This window comes from Rhinoraja longicauda, chromosome 24 (genome assembly GCF_053455715.1).
Source record: "Rhinoraja longicauda isolate Sanriku21f chromosome 24, sRhiLon1.1, whole genome shotgun sequence".
NCBI classification, from domain to species: domain Eukaryota; kingdom Metazoa; phylum Chordata; class Chondrichthyes; order Rajiformes; family Arhynchobatidae; genus Rhinoraja; species Rhinoraja longicauda.
In genome coordinates, this window is record NC_135976.1 from 5,478,299 (window position 1) to 5,504,777 (window position 26,479).

Here is a 26,479-nt window from a genome sequence, read left to right on the forward strand (position 1 = left end):
CTCAAGTCCCTCATCAGGCTGCAAAGGTAAAATGCTAGAGGGCATTGCTAGAAGGCGAGAGGGAGATAGTTTAAAGGAGCCATTCGGGGTAAGTCTTGACACAGAGTGCGGTGTGCGCCTGGAACTTGCTGCCTGGGGTGGTGGTGAAAGCAGATGTGATAGTGGTGTTTGAAAGACGTTTAGATGGGCACATGGATATTCAGGGATTAGGGGATATGGATGACATGCAGCAGAAGCGATTACCTTGAGTAGGCATCATGTCCAGCATGGACATGTTGGGCTGAAGGGCCTGTTCCTTTGCTGTATGGTTCTGTGTCCTGTTTTATTAGATGTAAAGCATTTGTTTGATTATTGAAAGCAACAAAAACCCTGTCCCAACTCCAGCAGTCCGTACTCTGACCTCACGTGTCTTTTCTTCCCCCAGATTCGACTTCACAGCGCGAGGCATCGTGATACACAGACTGAAGATCTCCATGAAGGGCTGACCATTGGGCGTTCCCTCCCCCCGCCCCCCCCTCCCCGTCCCGCGGCCGGCTGGACGTTCGGAGCATGGAGCTGAAGGTGTGGGTGGATGGGGTTCAGCGAGTGGTCTGTGGCGTCAGTGAGAAGACCACGTGCCAGGAGGTGGTGATTGCTCTGGCTCAGGCCATGGGTAAGGAGAACGTACACCCAGCTGCTACTGTGAGATAACTGTGAGATAAGGAGCACGGTTGTGCAGCGGTAGAGTTGCTGCCTTACAGCGCTTGCAGCGTCGGAGACCCGGGTTCAAACCCGACCACGGGTGCTTGTCTGTACTGAGTTTGTACGTTCCTCCTGTGACCTGCGTGGGTTTTCCACGACGTCTTCGGTTGCCTCCCACACTCCAAAGACGTACAGGTTTGTATGTTAATTGGCTTGGCATAAATGTAAAAATTGTCCCGTGTATGTAGGATAGTGTTAATATGCGGGGATCACTGGTCGCCATGGACCCGGTGGGCCGAAGGGCCTGTTTCCGCGCTGTATCTCTAAACTAAACTACATTAAACTAAACAAACAAGAAGCTGAACAGCAAACATATAGGGTCGCCTTCATCAGGAGAGGCGACAGGCGGGTGGCATGGGAAGTGTAGCTGGGGGTTAATTGTAGCCAGAAATGATGGTGCTGCTGTAATTGTTCACTGTGGATTTAACTCGTGTCTGCATTGAGCTACGCATGAGGTGGGATCGATCATGGTATACAGTCCAGGGTGAGGCACAGAGTATACTTAGTCTGCACCAAACATTAATCACCATGATTCCATTTTCTGCTCTGCACGTTCACATCCACTCCCCCCCTCCCACATTCATCCACTCACCTACACACTTAAAGCAATTTACAGTAAAACAATTACCATGCGAGACATGGTATAATCAGCACACAAGAGTCAATTCAAGAAGCAGGAGTGTTTGTTTAATTGTGATATGTACCAGCAATGGAACAATGAAATTCTTACTAGCTCAATAGACGTCATATTTTGCTTGGGCAGCTTACAACCAGTGGTATGAGTTTTGCTTTCTCTAATTTGAAGTAACCCTTGCATCCCCTCTGTCTCCGTCCCTCCCCCACCCTCAGCGGCCTGCTGCTTTCATTGTTCGTAACCCTTCGTTATCATCTCATCCACAGCCAAATGTGGACCATTGTGTATCATTGGTGCTGGCACTGATTTGTTCTGTATCTTTCCTGACCTCTAGTTTTCCCTCTCCCCTGAGTCTAAGTCTGAAGAAGGGTCTCGACCCGAAACGCACCCATTCCTTCTCTCCATAGATGCTGCCTGACCCGCTGAGTTACTCCAGTATTTTGTTTCTCTTTGACCCCTTACCCACCCCTCTTTCTTCCCCGGCCCCTCCTCTGTGCCCCACCTGCATTCGTACCCATTTCTCCCCTCCCCCTCTCCCTACATTCCTTCCTCTGGCTTCACAACTCCCAAATACACAATCCTTTTGTCTCACATCCCGGTTTTTTTCTAGTCTGGCCTGATGGAAATGTCAGCTATCCATTTCTCCAGAGATGCTGCCTGACCCGTTGAATTGCACCAGCACTTTGTGTCTTTTTTTTTGCAAACCAGCATCTGCAGTTCCCTGTTTATACATTTCTAGTCATTTTGCTGGAAAAATCAAATGGCCATTTACCAGAACGTATTAAATGTGGTGTCTTGATCCTTCTCAGCTAGACCTACGTATAAGCAGGTTCTCTTGGGCTGTAGAATGGTTCTGCAGAGCCAAAACAGTCGTGGACTATGTTTAAAATGGCACGTATCCCATGTGCACTTACATGGTACACAACTCTCTGTACGTTGTTTCTTTTCTTTTTTTTTCCTAATCAGATGTGCAGCACTTTGGTCAACGTGGGTTGTTTTTAAATGTGCTATACAAATAAAATTGACTGGACTTGACTTGACTCTCAGAAATAAGGACAGTAAGTACTGGAAACACCCAGCGGGTCAGACAGCATCTTAAGTGGAAAAATGGCAATTAACGTTTCAGGTTGAATGAGGTCTGGATGTTGGGTCTTCTGCATGAAATGTCATCTCTTCCTCTCCTTCCCACAGCTGCTGCCTGATCTGTTGAACAGAAATGTCTGTTCCTGACATTTTCAGTTTTTATTTAGATTAGACCCAGAGCCTACGGTATTTTTGAGTTTAACTGCGGCCAATTTGTGGCTGTGGAGTTAGTATGTTTGAGGGAAAGGAGTTTTTCACACAACCAGTGTGAATTGATTTCTCTAACATATATTTCCCCGGTGTGGGACGAATAAAGGAATATATTAAATATATGTGTTACCCATACGTGAGAGCATTGGCTGTGAGGTTATGTTGAGGAGCATTCTAAACATGATGATGATGAGACTTTATTCTCATTTGTACCCAGCGAGGTGCACTGACAATAGACAATAGACAATAGACAATAGGTGCAGGAGTAGGCCATTCAGCCCTTCGAGCCAGCACCGCCATTCAATGCGATCATGGCTGATCACTCAATCAGTACCCCGTTCCTGCCTTCTCCCCATACCCCCTCACTCCGCTATCCTCAAGAGCTCTATCCAGCTCTCTCTTGAAAGCATCCAACGAACTGGCCTCCACTGCCTTCTGAGGCAGAGAATTCCACACCTTCACCACCCTCTGACTGAAAAAGTTCTTCCTCATCTCCGTTCTAAATGGCCTACCCCTTATTCTCAAACTGTGGCCCCTTGTTCTGGACTCCCCTAACATTGGGAACATGTTATCTGCCTCTAATGTGTCCAATCCCCTAATTATCTTATATGTTTCAATAAGATCCCCCCTCATCCTTCTAAATTCCAGTGTATACAAGCCCAATCGCTCCAGCCTTTCAACATACGACAGTCCCGCCATTCCGGGAATTAACCTAGTGAACCTACGCTGCACGCCCTCCATAGCAAGAATATCCTTCCTCAAATTTGGACACCAAAACTGCACACAGTACTCCAGGTGCGGTCTCACCAGGGCCCGGTACAACTGTAGAAGGACCTCTTTGCTCCTATACTCAACTCCTCTTGTTACGAAGGCCAACATTCCATTGGCTTTCTTCACTGCCTGCTGTACCTGCATGCTTCCTTTCATTGACTGATGCACTAGGACACCCAGATCTCGTTGAACTCCCCCTCCTTCTAACTTGACACCATTCAGATAATAATCTGCCTTTCTATTCTTACTTCCAAAGTGAATAACCTCACACTTATCTACATTAAACTGCATCTGCCATGTATCCGCCCACTCACACAACCTGTCCAAGTCACCCTGCAGCCTTATTGCATCTTCCTCACAATTCACACTACCCCCCAACTTAGTATCATCTGCAAATTTGCTAATGGTACTTTTAATCCCTTCGTCTAAGTCATTAATGTATATCGTAAATAGCTGGGGTCCCAGCACCGAACCTTGCGGTACCCCACTGGTCACTGCCTGCCATTCCGAAAGGGACCCATTTATCCCCACTCTTTGCTTTCTGTCTGTCAACCAATTTTCTATCCATGTCAGTACCCTACCCCCAATACCATGTGCCCTAATTTTGCCCACTAATCTCCTATGTGGGACCTTGTCGAAGGCTTTCTGAAAGTCGAGGTACACCACATCCACTGACTCTCCCTTGTCAATTTTCCTAGTTACATCCTCAAAAAATTCCAGTAGATTTGTCAAGCATGATTTCCCCTTCGTAAATCCATGCTGACTCGGAACGATCCCGTTACTGCTATCCAAATGCTCAGCAATTTCGTCTTTTATAATTGACTCCAGCATCTTCCCCACCACTGATGTCAGACTAACTGGTCTATAATTCCCCGTTTTCTCTCTCCCTCCTTTCTTAAAAAGTGGGATAACATTTGCTATCCTCCAATCCACAGGAACTGATCCTGAATCTATAGAACATTGAAAAATGATCTCCAATGCTTCCACTATTTCTAGAGCCACCTCCTTAAGTACTCTGGGATGCAGACCATCAGGCCCTGGGGATTTATCAGCCTTCAGTCCCATCAGTCTACCCAAAACCATTTCCTGCCTAATGTGGATTTCCTTCAGTTCCTCCATCACCCTAGGTTCTCCGGCCCCTAGAACATTTGGGAGATTGTGTGTATCTTCCTCAGTGAAGACAGATCCAAAGTAACGGTTTAACTCGTCTGCCATTTCTTTGTTCCCCATAATAAATTCCCCTGCTTCTGTCTTCAAGGGACCCACATTTGCCTTGACTATTTTTTTCCTCTTCACGTACCTAAAAAAACTTTTGCTATCCTCCTTTATATTATTGGCTAGTTTACCCTCGTACCTCATCTTTTCTCCCCGTATTGCCTTTTTAGTTAACTTTTGTTGCTCTTTAAAAGAGTCCCAATCCTCTGTCTTCCCACTCTTCTTTGCTATGTTATACTTCCTCTCCTTAATTTTTATGCTGTCCCTGACTTCCCTCGTCAGCCACAGGTGTCTCTTACTCCCCTTAGAGTCTTTCCACCTCTTTGGAATAAATTGATCCTGCAACCTCTGCATTATTCCCAGGAATACCTGCCATTGCTGTTCTACCGTCTTCCCTGCTAGGGCCTCCTTCCAATCAATTTTGGCCAGCTCCCGCCTCATGCCTCTGTAATCCCCTTTGCTATACTGTAATACCGACACTTCCGATTTTCCCTTCTGCCTTTCCATTTGCAGAGTAAAACTTATCATGTTGTGATCACTGCCTCCTAATGGCTCTTTTACCTCTAGTCCCCTTATCAGATCAGGATCATTACACAACACTAAATCCAGAATTGCCTTCTCCCTGGTAGGCTCCAGTACAAGCTGTTCTAAGAATCCATCTCGAAGGCACTCTACAAACTCTCTTTCCTGGGGTCCATTTCCAACCTGATTTTCCCAGTCTACCTGCATGTTGAAATCTCCCATAACCACAGTAGCATTACATTCTTTCTTTTTGCATATAAAGTACAAGAAAGAGTCGCCACAAAGGCACTGACAAAGAAACAAAAAGTATATCCCTCCTTTATCCCCCACAACGGGTCTCCCATTGTTCTTGGCGACTAGGGTTGCCAACTTTCTCAATCCCAAATAAGGGACAAAAGGTGACATCACCACCCCGCACCCCATGTGACCTCACCCAGCCAGTGGCCACGTGCTCTCGCTCCAACAACGGCGGCCGCCCGGGCCGGGAGGCGGGTTGCTCCGCAACCTCCGTCAGGCAGCACCTGGGCCTCCGGGCCTACACTGTCCGGGCCTACAGCGGCCCCCGGGCCTACAGTGTCCGGGCCTACAGTGTCCGGGCCCGGACACCGTATGCCTGAACACTGTAGGCTACAGTGTCGAGACTCTTCTTCAGACTCTGACGTTTCGGGTCGAGACCCTTCTTCAGACTCAAGAAGGGTCTGAAGAAGGGTCTCTACCCGAAACGTCACCCATTCCTTCTCTCCTGAGATGCTGCCTGACCTGCTGAGTTACTCCAGCATTTTGTGAATAAACTTCTCCCCTAATTAGCACCATTAAAGTGGCTCCACGTTTAGGAATAGGAATACTTTATTGTCACATACTTTATTATCCGCACAGTGAGGTTCTTTGCTTGCGTACACAATGTATACAAATGCACTGCTGGAATATGTGGGTTGTTAGGTTCATTGGCAAGTGTAAATTACCTGTTAGTGAAGGATCAAGAGCTGATGGCCAAGTGCAAAAGAGAATATTAAACAAAACACAAGGTGCTGGAGTCACTCAGCGGGTCATTCAACTTCTCTGCAGTACAAGGAGAAATGACAATACGAGCCAAGACCCTTTGTCAGGCTGGTTGTAGTAGGGGGAAGGAGAGAGCTGGAAAAGAGATGGGGCAAGTGAATGGTGCATTCAGAGAGGGGTTTTGTTGAGCAGATGAGTAGACAACGCCCGGAGATAAAGATAAAAGGTATGGTAAGGAGAGAAGTGAAATGTGAAGCCAGGGGAAGGGATGTAGGTGGAGTGAGATAGAGGGGAAGGTGAAAGGCGGCCATGAAAGGTGAGCACCTGGGTGCGGAACAGGGAACAGAGGGGGGGAAAGGGGGGGATGGGGGGCAGAATTGGGAGCATTCAATGGTCATACCATTGGATCATATTCCCAAATGGAATATGAAGTGCTATTCCTCCAGTTTGCATGTGGCCTCACTCTGATAATGGAGCAGGCAAGAGAGAATATGTTGTTGGTACAGAGGGATGCAAGGGGGAATGGGATTGTTGGGTTTGCTCTCCTTTCACCTGCCCTGAAATTCTTTGAGGAGTTTGACTTTATTAGAAGGTAAAACTGAAGTAGGTCACTTAGGGTTGCCAACTTTCTAACTCCCAAATAAGGGACAAAAGGTGATGTCACCGCCCGATCCCCACGTGACCTCGCCCAGCCAGCGGCCACGTGCTCCGGCTCCACCAATGCCGGCCGCCCGCAACCCCCGTTAGGCGAACACACTCGGCCCCGCTCCCCGAACACACTCCGTTAGCCTACACTGTCCGGGCCTACAGTGTCTGGGCCTACAGCGCCCCCCCCCCCCCCCCCCCCCGGGCCTAATACGGGGCAAGGGCGGTCTCTTACAGGATAAACAAATTTAGCCCAAAATACGGGATGTCCCAGCTAATACGGGACAGTTGGCAACCCTAAGTGGGTGTATCATTAGCAGCAGATCTAATCTGTTCCTCTAGTTGAGGGGACATCTTGGAGCCTCACGCTCTTAAACATGCCTCCACTTGCTGGCAGATAGAGATGGTACATCGGCAAAACATGAAGAGGGAACAACGCCATGTTGCCAATCTAATGTTGCTGTGACTGGATAAGGTGGCATGGGCTCCCTCTGCTGGAACCAACAGCCACTGCAACTCAAGCAATCACTAGAGCATCTGGGAGTGGTCACTCATTAGGAAATTAATTGTTCATATCACCACTTATCACAAATTCCTGTCAGCATTAATGGGGAACAGAAAGGTTTGTGGGCCATTATGGCATTCTGTTGACCATTTTAATGCCAGTGTTGAGGCATTTGTTTTGAATGGGACCTTTCATCAGCTAATATGAAGGACCAAGGTGAATCTTATATCTGCCTGCAGTGTTTGCCTTTTAGGTTATTCCTAAAATATTGTGTGGCAGAGCTGGAAATTCATAAAGGAAATGTTCAGAATAGCAATCAAATCGATTAGGCCCAAATGTCTAACTGTCGTATCTGATATATATAAACATAGCACAAAAAGTAAGGAAATTTGTGTTTGGTAGATTATTTCTTTGTTGTAACAATGCTTCTTGGCAATAAATCTTATACCGTTGGAAAGCCTGTTTATTTCCCTTTTAAATGGTGCCACATTTGTAAGGAACATGCATTTGTGGGATGAGCAGCAGAGCTGAGTATATGGGTTGCGCCCATGAAAAATTTACCAAATCTTCTCTGCCAATGCCAAACAGCTTATTCTGCTGTTGCTATTGACTCTTGTTTTGAGCTTCTGGTACCCCCAGGTGCTGACAATCAGGTGCCTGATTGGCACCTGATTGGCAGCATCTGTGAGCATGGGCCCTGCTACAGTGGTCAGTAGGTGTCTGCTCCAAGAATCGGCATGCCACGTTTGACTGATCTGGATAGGGCCCGTGCGATAGGGCAACTTCAAGCTGGTGTTCCGCAAAACCAAGTTGCGGCATTATTTGGAGTGAGCCCTAGTACCATCTCCAAAGTGAAGGCCGTTCCATATAACGGGGGATGTCAGAGACAGGCCGCGAAGTGGGCGTCCCAAGAAGACGACACCCGAAGAATACCGTTTCCTCACCCTGTCAGCACTTAGGAACCGTAGGCTGTCTTCTACAGATTTGCAGTCAAGGTTTGCAGGACGATATGGCCGACGGCTCTCTGCCCAGACAATTCGGAACAGACTGCACGCAGCCGATCTCCGGTCTCATATGGCTGCCAGGAGGCCTGCCATGACTGCCCTTCATCGTCAGGCCCGTTTGCGCTGGTGTCGGCAACACGTGCACTGGAACCTGAACATGTGGAGGAACGTTATGTTCAGCGATGAGTCCAGATTCTGCCTACGGCAGTTGGATCATAGGGTCAAAGTGAGGAGAAGACGCGGAGAACGCTATGCTGATTGCTGCACCGATGGAGTAACATCTTTTGGTGCAGGCAGTGTGATGGTGTGGGGCGGCATCTCCCTCACTGGAAAAACGAGGCTTGTCATCATTGGAGGCAATCTCAATGCAGAGAGATATCGAGATGAGATTCTGCAACCAGTGGCAATCCCATATCTCCACAGTCTGGGACCGAACTCTATCCTCCAAGATGACAATGCTCGCCCCCACAGAGCAGGGTTTCTCAGAGACTACCTCCAGAATTTGGGAGTGGAGAAGATGGAATGGCCTGCCAGCAGTCCTGACCTCAACCCCATTGAACACTTGTGGGATCAGCTTGGGCGTGCTGTTCATGCCAGAGTGACCAACACAACCACGTTGGCTGACTTGCGACAAATGCTGGTTGAAGAATGGGATGCCATCCCACAACAGTGTGTGACCAGGCTGGTGACCAGCATGAGGAGGAGGTGCCAGGCTGTTGTGGCTGTGTATGGTTCTTCCACACACTACTGAGGCTCCTGTTTATTAAATTAATAAATTGTTAAATTGCCAATATGTCTTGTTTCTTCAGCAATCATGCAATCCACCAAACAACACTGAACAAGAGTCAATGGCAGAATAAGCGGTTTGGCATTGGCAGAGAAGATTTGGCAGATTTTTCATGGGCGCAACCCACATACTCAGCTCTGCTGCTCATCCCACAAATGCATGTTCCTTACAAATGTGGCACCATTTAAAAGGGAAATAAACAGGCTTTCCAACGGTATAAGATTTATTGCCAAGAAGCATTGTTACAACAAAGAAATAATCTACCAAACACAAATTTCCTTACTTTTTGTGCTATGTTTATATAAATGACTTGGACGTAAACGCAGATGGGTTGTTTAGCAAGTTTGCAGATGATACCAAGATTGCTGGGGTTGCGAACAATGAGGAAGGTTTTCAAAGCGACTACAGAAATGGGCAGAGAAATAGAAGATGATGTTTAATCCGAGAAAGTGTGAGGTGTTGCGTTTTGGGAGGTCAACTGTAAAGGGAAAATAAACAATTGATGGCATGACCCTTATCAGCATTGATGTCTAGAGGGATCTTGCGGTCCTTAAATCCTGGAAAGTGACGACACAAGTCAATAGAGTGGTAAATAAGGCATGTAGGAAAGGCATAATGTAAATAAGGCATAATGTATGTGTGGCTTCAGTGGTTGGAGCATTGAGTATGAGAGTCTCAGGAAGTCGTGTTGCAGCTTTATAGGACTTTGGTTAGGCTACATTTGGAGTGTTGTGTGCAGTTGTGGTCACCACATTACAGGAAGGATGTGGAGACATGGGAAAGGGGGCAGAGGAGGCTTTCCAGAATGATGCCTGGATTAGGATGTTTTGGCTGCAGGGGATAGGTTGGACAGATTTAGATTGTTTTCTCTGGAACGTTGGAGGTTAAACGTGGAGAGACCTGATAGGAGTATGTCAAATTATGAGGGACGGAGATGGGATAGACAGTCAGAGCCTAATCCCAGGATGGAAATGTCAACTGCTCCAGGGCACAGCTTTAAGGTGAGAGGGAAAAAGTGTAAAGGAGATGCTGAGAGCGAGTTTTGCTTTACGGAGGATGGTGTGTACCTGGAACGTGCTGTTGGGGTGATGGTGCAGGCCAATACGATAATGGCGGCAGATAATATAGTGGCATTTAAGGGAAGTTTGGATTGGTCTTCGCATCCTGTTCAGCACAGACACTGTGGGACAAAGGGCCTGTTTTGTGCTGTATTTTTCTATGTTTTAAGGCTAGGCTCCTAAACAATGAGAGCACATAAAAACAGGGACATTCACTGACTTAAACAAGGTTAGATTCACTGGTGTTTTTGTTTCATTGAGATATAACAGATCCCATATTATAATTTTACACACAAAGAGTGCTCTGAATGCCACCATCAATCAACCCGTTCCCGAACCAGCACCGTTAAACTTCCTGACCTAGATAATTATTTATTTCTCTGAGTTTCACAGGTGTGAGTTCATGACTCTCCTCGGACATAATAAAAAAACTGCAGATGGTGGAAACAGAAATAAAACAGAACATTTTTTAAATACTCAGCAGATCTGGTGAAATAAAGTTAACGCTTCAGGTTGAAGGATCTTTGCTAGAACATGTGCAGGGAGGAACTACAGATGCTGGTTTACACCAAAGGTAGACACAAAATGCTGGAGTAACTCAACGGCTCAGGCAGCATCTCTGGAGAGAAGGAATGGATGATATTTCGGGTCGAGACCCTCCTTCAGACCATGTCAGAACATTCCGTCTGATGAGAACACTGAGCTCTGATGAGAGGGAGGTTTTTTAGATTTTTTTTAGATTTAGAGATACAGCGCAGAAACAGGCCCTTCGGCCCACTGGGTCCGCGCCGCCCAGCGATCCCCGCACACTAACACTATCCTACACACACTAGGAACAATTTTTACATTTGCCCAGCCAATTAACCTACATACCTGTACGTCTTTGGAGTGTGGGAAGAAACCGAAGATCTCGGAGAAAACCCACGCAGGTCACGGGGAGAACGTACAAACTCCGTACAGACGCCGCCTGTCCTGCTGAGTATCTCTAGCATTTTCTGACTTTACCAGCCCAGAGGCAACGCTCTCTGCTGATGCTTGACACAGGGTACTGAGGGCAAACTGCACTCCACCCGGATGGAATGTTAAATAAGATCCCAACCACTCCCTCTGGTGACCATAACCATTGCCATGGCATCTTATTGAATTTTGATTATTATACTTTTGTGTTTACAGGCCTGTTATGCTGCTGCAAGTAAGAATTTAGTTGTTCCACCCTTATGACCATTAAACACTCATGACCCTTTGAGGAAAAACAGCCGTAGTTTTCTCTGATATCTTGGTCAATGCTTCCCCTTCACTAGATCATAGACCAGATAATTGGTCATTTATCTCGCTGCTGTCGCCAGGGTCTTGCATTATAGGGAAAAAGTAACTTTCGAAGCAAAGCACATTTCCACAGTGCCTCACTTTCCCTGAACCGTATTGGGTCATCTCAGCGTTGCAAAAGGTGCTTCAACAGTAAAACTCCAATAATCTACTATCCGGTTGTTCGGACCCTGATGATTCAGCGACTACCCACCCTGCTTCTCATCCTACCACAGTGCTGAGCTACTATCTACCTCTTTGGTGACCCTCGGACTATCCTTGATTGGACTTTGCTGGCTTTACCTTGCACTAAACGTTATTCCCTTATCATGTTTCTGTACACTGTAAATGGATCGACTGTGATCATGTATTGTCTTTCTGCTGATTGGTTAACACACAACAAAAGCTTTTCACTGTACTTCGGTACACGTGACAATAAACTAAACTCAACTTTCCCTCAAAAGCCACCTGGTTTTGTTTTCCACACCTCCTTGAGAATTTCCTGGCTTTCTGTCCCCCATTCCATTGAAGCTTACCAGACCCACTGGAAATGTTATTATTCTGCCACTGAATCTATATACTAAAACTCTCGTTTGTTTGTTTATCTGTGATCGAACTACAGCCAAAACGGTACATGATAGCGCGGCAATTTTAGGCCCACCTTACTCACCGTCATCACTTTAATGGTAAAGCAAGTAGTTTTATTGAAATCGTGTTATATTTTTAAAGTTATTCACATTTTAAAGTTTAAATCTATCTCCTAGGGAGGGAGGGAGGAGGGAGGGAGAGGGAGGTGGGGGGGGGAGGGGGTGAGGGAGGGAGGGGGTGGAGGGTGGATAAGGGGTGGAGGGTGGATAAGGGGGGTTGAGGGGATGGAGAGGGGGAAGGGGAAGTGGGGAGGGGAGGGGGGTAGGAGGGGTGCTGCACCAATGCAGGAGAGATTTCGGCCCAACGGGTCCACTTGGTCTAGTATCTTTTAAAAGAGTGTTGGAATTGGAATAACATCCTATAGTGCAGAAAATCTGCTGGTTCAGCAACACTAAATGCTGAGCGTGCTGGATGAATGGAGTTTTACTGTGAATGCAACAATACTCTTCCCCTCTGGGAAGGGTACTCCATGGTTCTCTCTTCTTCGTATTGTTTAATTTTAATTTTAATTTTCTTATTTTATATATATATATATTTTTTAAATATTATTTTTATTTATTATCTACATACGAAAACTCTCGTTTGTTTGTTTGTTTGTTCCTGAACTACAGCCAAAACGGTACACGATAGCGCGACAATTTTAGGCCCACCTTACTCACCGTCCTTACGCACCATTTGGTGCTAATGGAAGAAGTTTCATTGAAATCAGTGTAATATTTTTAAAGTTATTCACATTTTAAAGTTTAAATCTATCTCCTAGGGAGGGGGGGGAGAGGGGGGGGGGAGAGGGAGGGAGGGAAGAGGAGGGATAAGGGAGGTTGAGGGGAGTGGAGTGGGGGTGAGGGGAAGGTGGGAGGGGAAGAGGGGAGATGCAGGGGAGGGCGAGGGGGTGAGGAGAGGGTGCTGCACCAATGCAGGAGAGGTTTGGGCTCAACGGATCCACTTGGTCTAGTTATATTTAAAAACCAAAATGCTTTTATTCCATGGTTCTCTGGGAGCTGCCTGCCCCTTTTCTGGGGCTACGTCCGCGCCTGGGTGGTTTTAGAGAGGGACTACACGCTGTCCATGGGCACCCTGGGGGAATTCTGGGACTGCTGGGCACCACAGGTGATGGCATGCATCCTTAATAAGGGTGGGGAAATAGTTTAATAGTATATTTGCTATTGAAGAATATTTGTTTTGCTTGTATTATGGTGGTGGGTTCTGGTTTTGAATTATTTCGTATTGTAAAACGTTTAGTTTAGAGATACAGCGCAGAAACAGGCCCTTTGGCCCACCGGGTCCACGCCGATCAGCGATCCCCGCACACTAACACTATCGTGCACCCACTAGGGACAATTTACAATTAAACCAACCCAATTAGCCTACAATCCTATATGTCTTTGGAGTGCGGGAAGAAACCGAGAAGATTACAGAGAAAACCCACGCAGGTCACGGGGAGAACGTACAAATTCCGTACAGTACAGCACCCGTAGTCAGGATCAAACCCAGGTCTCCGGCGCTGCACTCGCTGTAAGGCAGCAACTCTACCGTTGTGCCACTGTGCTGCCCATAGTATTGTAAATACGAATAAATTTAATTTTGGTTAAAAATAGTATTTCTAAATACTTGAATAAATCTAATTTTGGCTAAAAAAAAAAAGGTCCTCGGGAGGGGTATCCCATGATCCTCGGGGAGGGGTATCCCATGATCCTCTGGGAGGGACATCCCACCATGATACCAACAGTTTTCCACTCTTATAAACAGGTCGCACTGGACGATACATACTGAAGGAAAAGTGGAAAGACGTGGAAAGACATTTGACGCCAGATGAGAAGCTCTTGCCATCGCTCAGTAAGTGGGGCCAGCAGGCCAAGGATGTCCAGCTGATTCTTAATCGCACAGGCCCCTCTCTCGGCCTGCGACCCGCTCCAGAGAAGGTCCAAGGGACCGAGAGAAACATCCACCGCCAGAGCCTCCCGCCGCTGGCAAAGCTGTGGAATAAAAGTGACAGAAGCAGCCACTTGAAAGAAGCCAAGAGAAAGTCACTGAACTTCGCTGAAGGGGCCCGAGAGTGGCTGGAGTCCTTCGGGAAGGGCAAGGAAACCAAGGCCAACATTAAAGATGCGGAGACTGGGAAGGAGGCCTCAGGTGTTGCTCAGTCCCCTGGAGAGGACTTGAATCAGCTGCTCCACGTTCAAAAGGAGAAGCTGCAGAGCCTCCAAGCTGAGCTAGAGTCAATTGAGGCAGAGATCAGGCACCTGGCCGAGGATGGCCATTCCGAGGTGAACAAGCAGATCACCAGACTCCAGGATCTGGTCAGCACGAGGAACACCGAGGCAGAGGAAGTGGAATTCTGGGAGAACGAGCTAAAAGCTGAGCAGCTCCATGGGGAAGAGCTGAAGGAGCAGATGGAGGAGGTGAGGAAGAAGCTGGCGGAATGCGAGGAGAAACTGAGGGACTGCCTGCTGGAGGCAAGGGTCCTGGAGGCCGGCACTCTGACTGCCTGGTCCCAGAGGGAATGGCAACAGGTCACATCCTGCCCTGGCCTGAGGGATGAGGTTGTGAAAGTGAAGGAGGAGATAACGGCAAAATGCCAGGAGGCCGATCAGTTGGAGGAGAACGCGAGGCTGGTGGAGGCGGCCACTGGGAAGGTGGAAGATGAAATTCAGGTCAGTCTGTGCAAGGCTGTGGGGCAAGGACAGTGCCAGTGGCCTGCCTGTGTTTGTGTGGCTAACTCGGCCATAGCAATTCCATAAAGAACCATGGCAGGGATTTCGTCTGGCCGGACTTTCCCTTTTATCTTCGTGCAGTATTACAGGGAGGACCCTCCCTCAGTATATTCTCCATGGTAACAGTGTTAGAGAATTCTTGCTTGCTTCTCCTAAAGACGTCTATGTTCCTAGATACCAGGTCCTTGTTATCAGTGAGGTATGGACTTCCTGCAGATAACAAAACAGCATGGCTGCCACTAAGGTCCTCAACTTTGTACCCTGACATATCCCACAAATATGTCCTATAGAGCTTTAAAAGCTTTAACTGTCATCAGTAAACACAATTAATAAACTTTATCATAGCTAACAATCTACTTCCATTGAATATATTGAACTTGCACTGAAATGTAGAAAATAGGTGCAGGAGTAGGCCATACCACCATTCAATATGATCATGGCTGATCATCCAGAATCAGTACCCCGTTCCTGCTTTCTCCCCATATCCCTTGATTCCGTTAGCCCCAAGAGCCACATCCAACTCTCTCTTGAATACATCCAGTGAATTGGCCTCCACTGCCTGCTGTGGCTGGGAATTCCACAGATTCACAACTCTCTGGGTGAAAAAGGTTTTTCCTCATCTCAGTCCTAAATGGCCTACCCCATATTCTTAAACTGTGACCCCTGGTTCTGGACTCCCCCAACATGAGGAACATTTTTCCTGCATCTATCCTGTCCAATCCCTTAATAATTTGATACGTTCCTATAAGATCCCCTCTCATCCTTCTAAATTCTAGTGAATATAAATCCAGTCTACCCATTCTTTTACAAGCAGGGTTGGGTTTTGAAACTACAAAGTGATGCCGTGCCAACAATGACCACCCTTCATTAGAAATGAACAGAGGAGGGAGCTACATAACACAGGCGGTCTGGAAACTGATCACATTTATACAGACATTGGCTAGATGCTCATTGTGTACGTGTATGGAAACATACTTGTGGGAAAAGATGGGACATGGGGCTAATCATGGGGCAAGTGTGCTTGTTCAGTGGGTTTCCCACCACACCCTCAAGATGTGCAGGTTGCCTAGTTAATTGGCCACTATAAATTAGAAACATAGAAACATAGACATATAAACATAGAAAATAGGCGCAGGAGGCCATTCGGCCCTTCGAGCCAGCACCGCCATTCAATGTGATCATGGCTGATCATTCTCAATCAGTACCCCGTTCCTGCCTTCTCCCCATACCCCCTGACTCCGCTATCCTTAAGAGCTCTATCTAGCTCTCTCTTAAATGCATTCAGAGAATTGGCCTCCACTGCCTTCTGAGGCAGAGAATTCCACAGATTCACAACTCTCTGACTGAAAAAGTTTTTCCTCATCTCAGTTCTAAATGGCCTACCCCTTATTCTTAAACTGTGGCCCCTTGTTCTGGACTCCCCCAACATTGGGAACATGTTTCCTGCCTCTAACGTGTCCAACCCCTTAATAATCTTATACGTTTCGATAAGATCTCCTCTCATCCTTCTAAATTCCAGTGTATACAAACCTAGTCGCTCCAGTCTTTCAACATATGATAGTCCCGCCATTCCGGGAATTAACCTAGTAAACCTACGCTGCACGCCCTCAATAGCAAGAATATCCTTCCTCAAATTTGGAGACCAAAACTGCACACAGTACTCCAGGTGCGGTCTCACTAGGGCCCTGTACAACTGCAGAAGGACCTCTTTGCTCCTATACTCAACTCCTCTTGCTATGAAGGCCAACATTCCATTGGCTTTCTTCACTGCCTGCTGTACCTGCATGCGATCATGGCTGATTGTCCCCAATCAATACCCCGTGCCTGCCTTCTCCCCATATCCCTTGATTCCACTAGCCCCTAGAGCTCTATCTAACTCTCTCTTAAATCCATCCAGTGATTTGGCTTCCACTGCCCTCTGTGGCAGAGAATTCTGCAAATTCACAACTCTCTGGGTGAAAAAGTTTTTTCTCACCTCAGTTTTAAATGGCCTCCCCTTTATTTTAAGACTGTGGCCCCTTGTTCTGGACTCGCCCAACATTGGGAACATTTTTCCTGCATCCAGCTTGTCCAGTCCTTTTGTAATTTTATATGTCTCTATAAGATCCCCTCTCATCCTTCTAAACCCCAGTGAATACAAGCCTAGTCTTTTCAATCTTTCCTCATATGACAGTCCCGCCATCCCAGGGATCAATCTCCGAGTGCACAGGAGCGTGGTAGAATCTGGGGGAATTGTTGGGAATGTGGGGGGAATAAATATAATTAGTGCTAGTGTGGTCTAAATAGGCACAGAGCCAGTGGATTAATGATCGTTTCTGTGCTGTCTGACTCTAAACCAATTGGATCGGTAATGTGCAGTAAATACAAACCAGTTCACCCCTGGTGCCTTCGTGTCCCCCCTTCAGTTCAGGTCCCTGGGACTGATTCCGTTGCCATTTGATTTCCCGTCCACCCCTCACTGGCCCAGAAGTGGCCACACCTCTGCCCCCAATGCAGGACAACCAGCTCAGGGTGATTGATGACTGAGACTGCAGCCACACCCCTCTCTCTGGCTACATAAACTCTGCCCACTTCTACAGGCAAAGTCCCAGGTGAGGTGTATATCTTTCTGTAGTCTAGTTATCCAGTGCAATGAAATGTAGACTATTTTGTTCTCTGGATGCTATTCCTAGTGCTTTGTATGCTGTAATATGGTTGTGGACTAAGTTTAAACGTCACTCTATTTCCCTTCCAAACTCCTGACCCTATAAACAGGCACCTATGGCTGTTTTCAAAACTGGACCTGTGTACTTCAAACTGATACACAATTACTCCACAGTAATTATGAGCTTGTATAATATAACCATTGATTTTGCGACAGTCTGTATTACGCTTCGTTTATGGCAAGTTTCTTGCTAATGATCCTTTAAGTTTTAATAAAGCGGTGTTCCATTTTTAAAACCATCAAAACATCAATTCCTTCCATTTAAAATTCAAAATCTTTCAAGATGTTATTGCTTAGATTGGATCCTCTCTTGCAGGTTCTCCACTAATAAAAGAAATAGGGGCTTCTATGTTTCACAGAGGGAATCTTCTTCTGTTCATGTTGTGACTGTGCCCTATTCTGGCATTTCCAGGCACGATCCAAGGTGTTTATTCCTTCTGCAGCAGTCTGCTTATTGTGCCTAATGGGGCGTCAAGACCAAGCCTGCTTCATCCATCCTCCCATAAATGCTCTTCATCAAATTGGAAGCCCTTATTTTCTCCCTCCTTGTCTTAATTTCGTGTTTCGCCTTCCATTTTCCTCTGTTCTGCTCTTTCTACATCTCGCCCTTCAGGGCAGGTTAGTGACGAAGCAACCACCTTCCTCATCAATGCAGTTTGAGAGATGCCATGGGGGATCCACATTTAGACAAAGGGATCACTGTCTCAAAGTAAGGGAGTCACCCATTTAAGACATGTGATGAAGCACACAAGTTTCTCCGAAGGGTTGTGGAACGTTGAAACTCTTTTGCACAAAGGTGCTGAATACAGTTATTTAATATTTTTGAAGCAGAAGCGGCTAAGCAAGGGGGTGAAAAATGGGAATGCAGAATTGAAAATATAATCAGATTAATCATGTTCTTACCAAATGTCAAGAGCAGTCACAAGAGGCCAAATAAGAAACATCTGCCCCTATAGAGTCAGAGCGTTGTACAGCACCTTCCACCCAACTCCTGCATGCCCAATCAAGGTGTGTACCTGAGCTATCCCATCTGCCCACATTTGACCCCTAGAAACCTTTACTGTCCATAAGTCCATAAATGGTGATAGAGAGATGCACCTTGGACAGGTCATCAAGTCCACACCAACCATCATCACTAGCTTACCCTAATCCCATATTACTCCCATTTTTAATTCCACCACATCCTCATCAACTCCCCTCAGGATCGACCGCTGATCTACAGCAGGGGCAAGTTACAGAGGCCAACGGGAAAGGGAATGGCCATTGGAATTCTCTAATCAGGCAGATGTGGCCGCAGGTTAACATGCCGTTCAAAGGAGCAAGGAATAGGAAGTGAAGTGCATCCATATCTGAGTGCGGGAAGGAATGAAAATAGAATGAGTATGGAAGTTGAGAGGTCATGTTGCAGTTGTATAAGACGTTGGTGAGACCGCATTTAGAATATTGTGTTCAGTTCTGGGCACCATGTTATAGGAAAGATGTTGTCAAGCTTCAAAGGGTTCGTAGAAGATTTATGGGGATGTTGCCAAGACTAGAGGGATAGGGAGAGGTTGAGTAGGACGGCCCTCTATTCCTTCGAGCGCAGGAGGGTGAGGGGTGATCTTATTGAGGTGTATAAAATCATGAGAGGAATAAATCGGGTAGATAGTAGGGGGATCCAGAGGACATGGGTTCAAGGTGAAGGGGGAAAGATTTAATAGGAATCTCAGGGGTAACTTTTTCACACAAAGGGTGGTGGGTGTATGGAACAAGCTGCCAGAGGGGATAGTTGAGGCTGGGACTATCCCAGCGTTTAAGAAACAGTTAGACAGGTACATGGATAGGACGAGTTTGGAGGGATATGGAACATTCAAACTCCTCCCAGGTGAAAATTCAGGTAAGCATATATTAAAACATAAATAACAATTGCCGTGAAAACTTGGGAGCGTCTGTGGAAAATGAAAGAGTGTGAAGGTTTCAGGTTGAAGACCCTACATCCGAACTGGGATAATGAGCAAAAAAGTCAGTTATAAGTGAAGATAAAAAGGTGATTTTAAGTCTATATTTTATCTGATTGGTTTGCACCTGGCTGATGGCCCACTAGATAGTTCTTGCTTCCAGTGTTTGCAGTGATTTTTCTCAAAGGTTTCTCAGACCATCAATTCTGATGTGCAAGTCACAAAATGCCTTCTTCATGTGCTGCATTTTTTAATGTTATTTACCAATGTGCTTGGCAGCACACACCAGTTGTGCAGATGAATATCTCTTGTTCCATATTTTACATTTAGAAAACGCAGCCAGTTTCTCAACCCACACCTCTAATAATGCACCAGGTACTCCCAGTAAGGGCTGGACAAGTTCTCTTGAATACCAAGGAGTTGTAAAACAGGACTTAAACCCAAATCTTTGCACCTCAGAAGTGAAACACAACTAACCTGAAACTTAGTGTGCAGGAAGGAACTACAGATGCTGGTTTAAACCGAAGATAGACACAAAAAGCTGGAGTAACTCAGCAGGACAGACAGCATTTCTGGAGAGAAGGAATGGGTGACGTTTCAGGTCTGCAGAAGGGTCTCGACCCAAAATGTCACCCATTCCTTCTCTCCAGAGATGCTGCCTGTCCCGCAGAGTTACTCCAGCATTTTGTGTCTATCTAAGCTGACACTTAAGCAAACCACCAAAAGTCAGATCCTGCCATTCAATGCAACTTGTGGTTTTTGAACATTTACAAATTCAAAGCTGTCCTGAAAATCCCAGAAAATGAGACTTCTTTTTGCAGCACACATTTATTGATCACAAAATTCCCATATTGTCTACTTTAATACATCCTAAAAATAGTAAGAAATGATTCTGGTGCAGAAGGCATCCATGGACTGTACTCAGCACTGATATGAAAATTTTGTTTAAGATCGCCTTTTGTCATCGTCCACTCTCTGTTCAGTTTTATCTTCATGTGCTGTAGATTGATTGCTTCACAATATTCTCATATTTCTCACAATGTTGGAGTAGGCTATTTAGTCCAACAAGTATATGCCCCCCCTTTGTTATGGACGTTTGGGTAACAAAAAATTGCCCTTATAGAATTCACAAATCAGTAACCAAAATTTTAAAATATGAGATGAAATTTGTTCTTATGGAATTTGTGGGAAAAAAAAGTAAATGAATAAATACAAAATATATATTTTCAACGAACATGCACAGATTATGTAGCTTCACGTTAAAGTAAAATAACAAAATGGACTATTTTCTAGGAATGCAACCACATACCCCCACAACCCCCTAACACTTGCACAGTCAGAGAGCCATGCTCCAGTTGAAATATGTGTCGTTACCTGTCTTTTTATTGAGGTTGATGGCAAAGCTAATTTTGGACTATCTAATGTTGATGAGGAGCTGAAGGAGCAGTCTTGGAGTCCTGGAGCTGTGTGCCAAGCTTCCTCCAAAGCCAAATGAACCGGCCATTCTTATGGTGCAACAGTACATTGGCTGCCTAACAGTGCCAGAGACCCGGGTTCGATCCTGACTATTGGTGCTGTCTTTCTGGAGTTTGTATGTTCTCCCCGTAACCTGCGTGGGTTTTCTCCAGGATCTCCGGTTTCCTTCCATGCTCCAAAGATGTATAGATTTGTAGGTTAATTAGCTTGGCATAAATGTAAGTTGTCCCTGATGTGTGTAGGACAGTGTTAGTGTGTGTGGATCGCTGGTCAACGTTAGGAGTGCCAACTATCTCATTCCCAAATAAGGGACAAGGTATGTCACTGCCCCACGTGACCTCACCCAGCCAGTGGCCACATGCTCCTGCTCCACCAATGGTGGCTGCCCAGGCCGGGAGGTGGGTTGCTATGCAACCTCCATTAGGTGGTGCCCGGGCCTCCGGACCGACACTGTCCGGGCCTACACAGTCCGGGCCTACACTGTCCGGGCCTACACTGTCCGGGCCTACACTGTCCGGGCCTACAGCGTCCGGGCCTACAGCGTCCGGGCCTACAGCGTCCGGGCCTACAGCGCCCCCGGGGCCTAATACGGGACAAGGGCGGTCCCGTATGGGACAAACCAATTTAGCCCAAAATACGGGATGTCCCGGCTAATACGGGACAGTTGGCAACCCTTGTCAACGTGGACTAAGTGGGCCGAGGGACCTGTTTCCATGCCATATCTGTAAACTAAACTCATGTTGTTGGTGACTCGTGCGCAAGTTGGCTGCATTTGCCAACGTTAGGACAGCTTCTGTTCTTCAAAGTGGCACATTGGCTGTGAGCGTTGTGGTGTCAGCTACTCTTAGACGATACTGCCTAAACGTGTAATTACTTTCATCAGATTCAGTACAAATAGTTGTGATGTACAAGCTCACACTGCTTTCCCCATCTTTCACAAACTTGCACCATTTCCAAACAAACTGCACGAGATAACCACTTATGAGGTGTTTGCACAGTAATCAACCAGAATCAGAAGACCGTCAGTCATCCAGCCATTCCAAATCTTGGTTCTCCTTCCCCGTCAGGAGATGAAGTGAACACAATGTCCTGTAGATCTCTGTACTCTCTACCTGACTGGAATAATATTATTAATCAGCTACCTGATGTCAGAATAAATGAGTCGGCACTGAATGTTCATTATGCACAGCCTTTCAAAATGAAGGATTACATTAAAGGTTTCTTCCACGTTATAAGGAGCCCAGTAACGGACCTGTCATTAGCCCATGAAATTAGATTCTTTAGTATTGTATATTTAAACATCGTAACGGGTGAGCGTTAACTTTCAGATCCAATGCATGATTTACAAAGGAGATTAAAGGACTCAGCTGATTAGATCTGAGCTGGTATTCAGGTCCTCATTACGTTAAAGACCCTATTCACATCGGTGATCTCTGGAATTTAGGGCCATTTTCACAGTGGGTTAAATAATAATGTAATCAGACCATTATTATCAACATGATGAACAATCACTGTGCAACAATTGAGGCCAAGGCTTCGTTCTGAATTCAGATAAAGCCGTACGCACTTTCTGGCCCCTTTCTCTTCTATCATCAATGCTTCTCTGAACTCTACTATTCAGATATTTTGTAATACCCTGTGTAGGATGGAGCTACAGATGCTGATTTACACCGAATATAGACACAAAATGCTGGAGTAACTCAGCGGGCCAGGCAGCATCTCTCGAGAAAAGGAATAGGTGACGTTTTGGGTCGAGACTCTTCTTCGGAAATACTCTGCTCCACTGGTACAACTCCACTGGGCAGCACGGTGGCACAGCGGTAGAGTTGCTGCCTTCCAGCGCCAAAGACCCGGGTCCAATCCTGACTATGGGTGCTTGTCTTTATGGAGTTTGTACCTTCTCCCTGTGACCTGCATGGGTTTTCTCCGGGACCTCCGGTGTCATTCCACACTCCAAAGGTACAAGTTATGTGGGTTAATTGGGTTGTATAATTGTAAATTGTCCATCGTGTGTGCAGGATAGCATTAGTGTGCGGGGATTGCTGGTCGGCGCGGACTCGGTGGGCCGAAGGGCCTATGTCTGTGCTGTATCTCTAAACTAAACTAAACTAAACTCATCTCATCAGCAGCCTACATTTGCCATGCAATGCCTGCGAGCCCAGAATGAATGCAGATGGACAAACATAGCCCATCCCCACCAAAGATTTCCTTCAAGTCGAGGGGCCTCCCAACAATGCCTTCAATGGCATCTCCTGATACACTGCTTCAGTGTGCTCTGAAGGTCTTTGACTGTTTGCATAAGAATAAAGTAAAATAAAATAACTCAAATTCTTGCTTTTCATTTTACCCAGAGTGGAGATTGTAGTGGGTCTGGACGCGTTCGGAATCAGGCAAGACGCCAGGTAAGTATTAACAGTAATATAATGCAGCAACAGAACATCCACTCTCTTCAGTCTAACGCACGAGTTATCTCTCTAGCCCCTACGGGCAAACCCCGTAGCATTAGACCCTCCCCCAGCCCTGTCCACTCAGTACCGAGGGGGATGATCCAGGGAGTGGCCTAATCCCCTAATCGCCACAGGACCCCCCCCCCCCCCAAGAACCAGAGGCACGATACGGACAGGGGGACGTATGAGACGACCAGCCCGTGTGCGCACCACGGTGGTCGCAGGAACCGGAACCACACTGCCAGGCGAAGAAAGCCGCGGGGACGCTGAGGGTAAGGGCCAGGACGGAGGACGACCCCGAGGGCGAGGCCGTGCCAGTAGGACCGGCTGGCTAACGTCCACGTGCGCGGGCTTCAGCCGCGCAATAGAGACCGTCTCAGGACGACCCCCCCAAGTCCAACATGAAGGTGGCAGAGCCACGCTCAAGCACCTTGAATGGCCCTTCATACAGACGCTGAAGGGGCGTCCGGTGTGCATCCCGGCGCAGGAAAACAAACGGACAGTCCTGCAGAGCGGAAAGGACATGCGACTGAACCGAACCGTGGCGAGACGTCGGCACCGGTGCCAGCTTGCCCACCGTCTCCCGAAGGCGTTGCAGGGCGGCCGATGGTTGTTCCGCCTGACCCTGGACTGATGGAATAAACTCACCGGGCACTGTCAGCGGAGCCCTGTACACCAATCCAGCCGAGGAGGTGGCCAAGTCCTCTTTGGGCGCAGTGCGGACGCCCAGTAAAACCCACGGCAACGCGTCGACCCAGTCCGGGTCAACAAGCCGGGCCTTCAGGGCAGCCTTGAGCTGGTGGTGGAAGCACTCCACCAGGCCGTTCGCCTGCGGATGGTACGCTGTGGTGCGGTGCAGGTTAACCCCCAGTAGCTGAGCCATGGCCGACCACAGTTCAGAGGTGAACTGCACCCCCCGGTCGGACGTAATGTCGAGCGGCACCCCAAATCTGGCAATCCAGTGAGCCGCCAAAGCAAGGGCACAAGTAGAGGCAGAAGTGTCCGGCAGTGGAACTGCCTCCGGCCACCGCGTGAAACGGTCAACCACGGTCAGGAGGTGGGTGAAGCCCCGAGAAGGCGGCAACGGCCCCACGATGTCCACATGGATGTGGTCGAACTGCTGGCGAGGGACGATGAACTCCTGGAGCGGCGCTCGCACATGCCGCTGTACTTTGGCAGTTTGGCACGGGATGCAGGTGCGCGCCCAATGCCCAACCTGTTTACGCAACCCGTGCCACCCGAAACGGGAAGCCACGAGGGTCATCGTCGCCCGAATGGAAGAGTGGGCCAGCCCGTGGAGCACCTCGAACACTCTGCGCCGCCAGGCAACGGGAACGATGGGCCGTGGCTGCCCGGTGGATACATTGCACAGCAGCGTCGCGCCCCCAGTGCCACAGAGAACGTCCTCCAACCGCAGATCCGAAACAGCGGTACGATAGGCGGACATCTTATCATCCGTCAACTGGGCCGCCGCCAGGGCTGAGTAGTTGATGCCATCGGCCACTTGCAGGACGGCGTGGACCACGGTTCGAGACAAGGCGTCGGCCACTCTGTTGTCTTTGCCCCCGATGAAACGGATGGAGGTAGTGTACTCCGAGACGAAAGCTAACTGCCGCTGCTGGCGAACTGACCACAGGTCGGACACCTTGGCAAACGCAAAGGTGAGGGGCTTGTGGTCCGTGTACGCGGTGAAGGTTCGCCCCTCAAGGAAGTAGCGGAAGTGGCGGACGGCAAGGTAAAGGGCCAGGAGCTCATGGTCAAAGGCACTGTAGTTCCGCTGTGCGCCGCTGAGGTGCCTGCTGAAGAAAGCGAGAGGCTTCCAACACCCATCAATCTGCTGTTCCAGCTCAGCCCCAACCGCCACATCCGAAGCGTCAACCGTCAGGCTGGTTGGTGCATCCGCCCGTGGGTGCACGAGCATCGTGGCCGCAGCCAGGGCGTCCTTGGCGTGTTGGAACGCCGCCACCGCATCGTCAGTCCATTCAACCTCCTTGCGCTTGCCCGCCATGAGGTGGAACAGTGGGCAAGTTGGTTGCAGATCCTGTCCGCAGACGGCACAAATCGGTGGTAAAAGGCCACCATTCCAACGAACTCCTGGAGGCACCTCACGGTGGTCGGGCGTGGAAACTGGCGCACCGCGTCCACCTTGTCCGGGAGCGGCAGTGCCCCATGCGGAGTCAAGGAGTCACGGAGAAACGGCATTTGGCGATGTTGATGGCCAGCCCGTGATCGCTGAGGCGCTGGCATAGCTGGCGGAGATGGGTAGCATGCTCCTGTCTCGAGTGGCTTGCCACCAAAATGTCATCGAGGTAAACGAAAACAAAGTCCAGGCCACGGCACACACAGTCCAAAAGCCGCTGAAAGGCTTGCGCCACGTTCTTAAATCTGAACGGCATACGGAGGAACTCGAAAAGGCCAAATGGCGTCACGATGGCCGTCTTGGGGACGTCGTCTGGGTGGACGGGAATTTGGTTGTAGTCACGCACCAGATCGACCTTGGAAAACACTGTGACCCCAGCCAGGTGTGCGTTAAAGTCCTGAATGTGGGGGACCGGATACCTGTCAGCGATGGTAGCATCGTTAAGCCGACGGTAGTCTCCGCAAGAGTATTGTCTGCCTTGGGGACCATATGGAGCGGGGACGCCCATGGGCTGTCTGTGCGGCGCACAATACCCAGCGACTCCATAAGGTGGAACTCCTCCTGAGTGAGTCGGAGCTTGTCCGGTGGAAGACGCCGCGCCCGGGCGTGCAGGGGCGGGCCAGTGGTGGGAATGTGATGCTCCACCCCGTGCTTCGGGGCGGAGGAGCGGAACTGGGGGTCAAGGATTTCGGGGAACTCAGACATGAATTCTCGAGAAGGTAGCGTCCACGGACGACAGGGGCCCATCAGGCAGCACGACCGGGTCGCCCACGCGGAGGGAAACAGGCCGCAAGGTGACGGAGTGCTGCAACCGCCGCTGCTTGACATCTACGAGCAGGGAATGTGCCTGTAGAAAGTCCGCACCCAGCAACGGCTGGGACACATCTGCAATAACAAATGGCCACGAGAAGCGGCCATCTCCGAAGTTGAGGGAGAG

At 48.1% G+C, this 26,479-nt stretch overlaps 1 protein-coding gene across 1 annotated transcript in view; it reads left to right on the forward strand.

Annotated features, from left to right (window-relative positions):
* The first annotated feature begins 546 nt into the window (after positions 1-546).
* The window catches only part of LOC144605205 (ras association domain-containing protein 8-like), a 35,280-nt gene continuing 9,347 nt past the window's right edge, over positions 547-26,479 (forward strand). The window contains exons 1-2 of the mRNA XM_078420302.1: positions 547-652; positions 13,874-14,778. Coding sequence (XP_078276428.1) covers positions 550-652; positions 13,874-14,778 — 1,008 coding nt within the window. The 5' untranslated portion in view covers positions 547-549. The remainder of the gene's footprint in view (positions 653-13,873; positions 14,779-26,479) is intronic.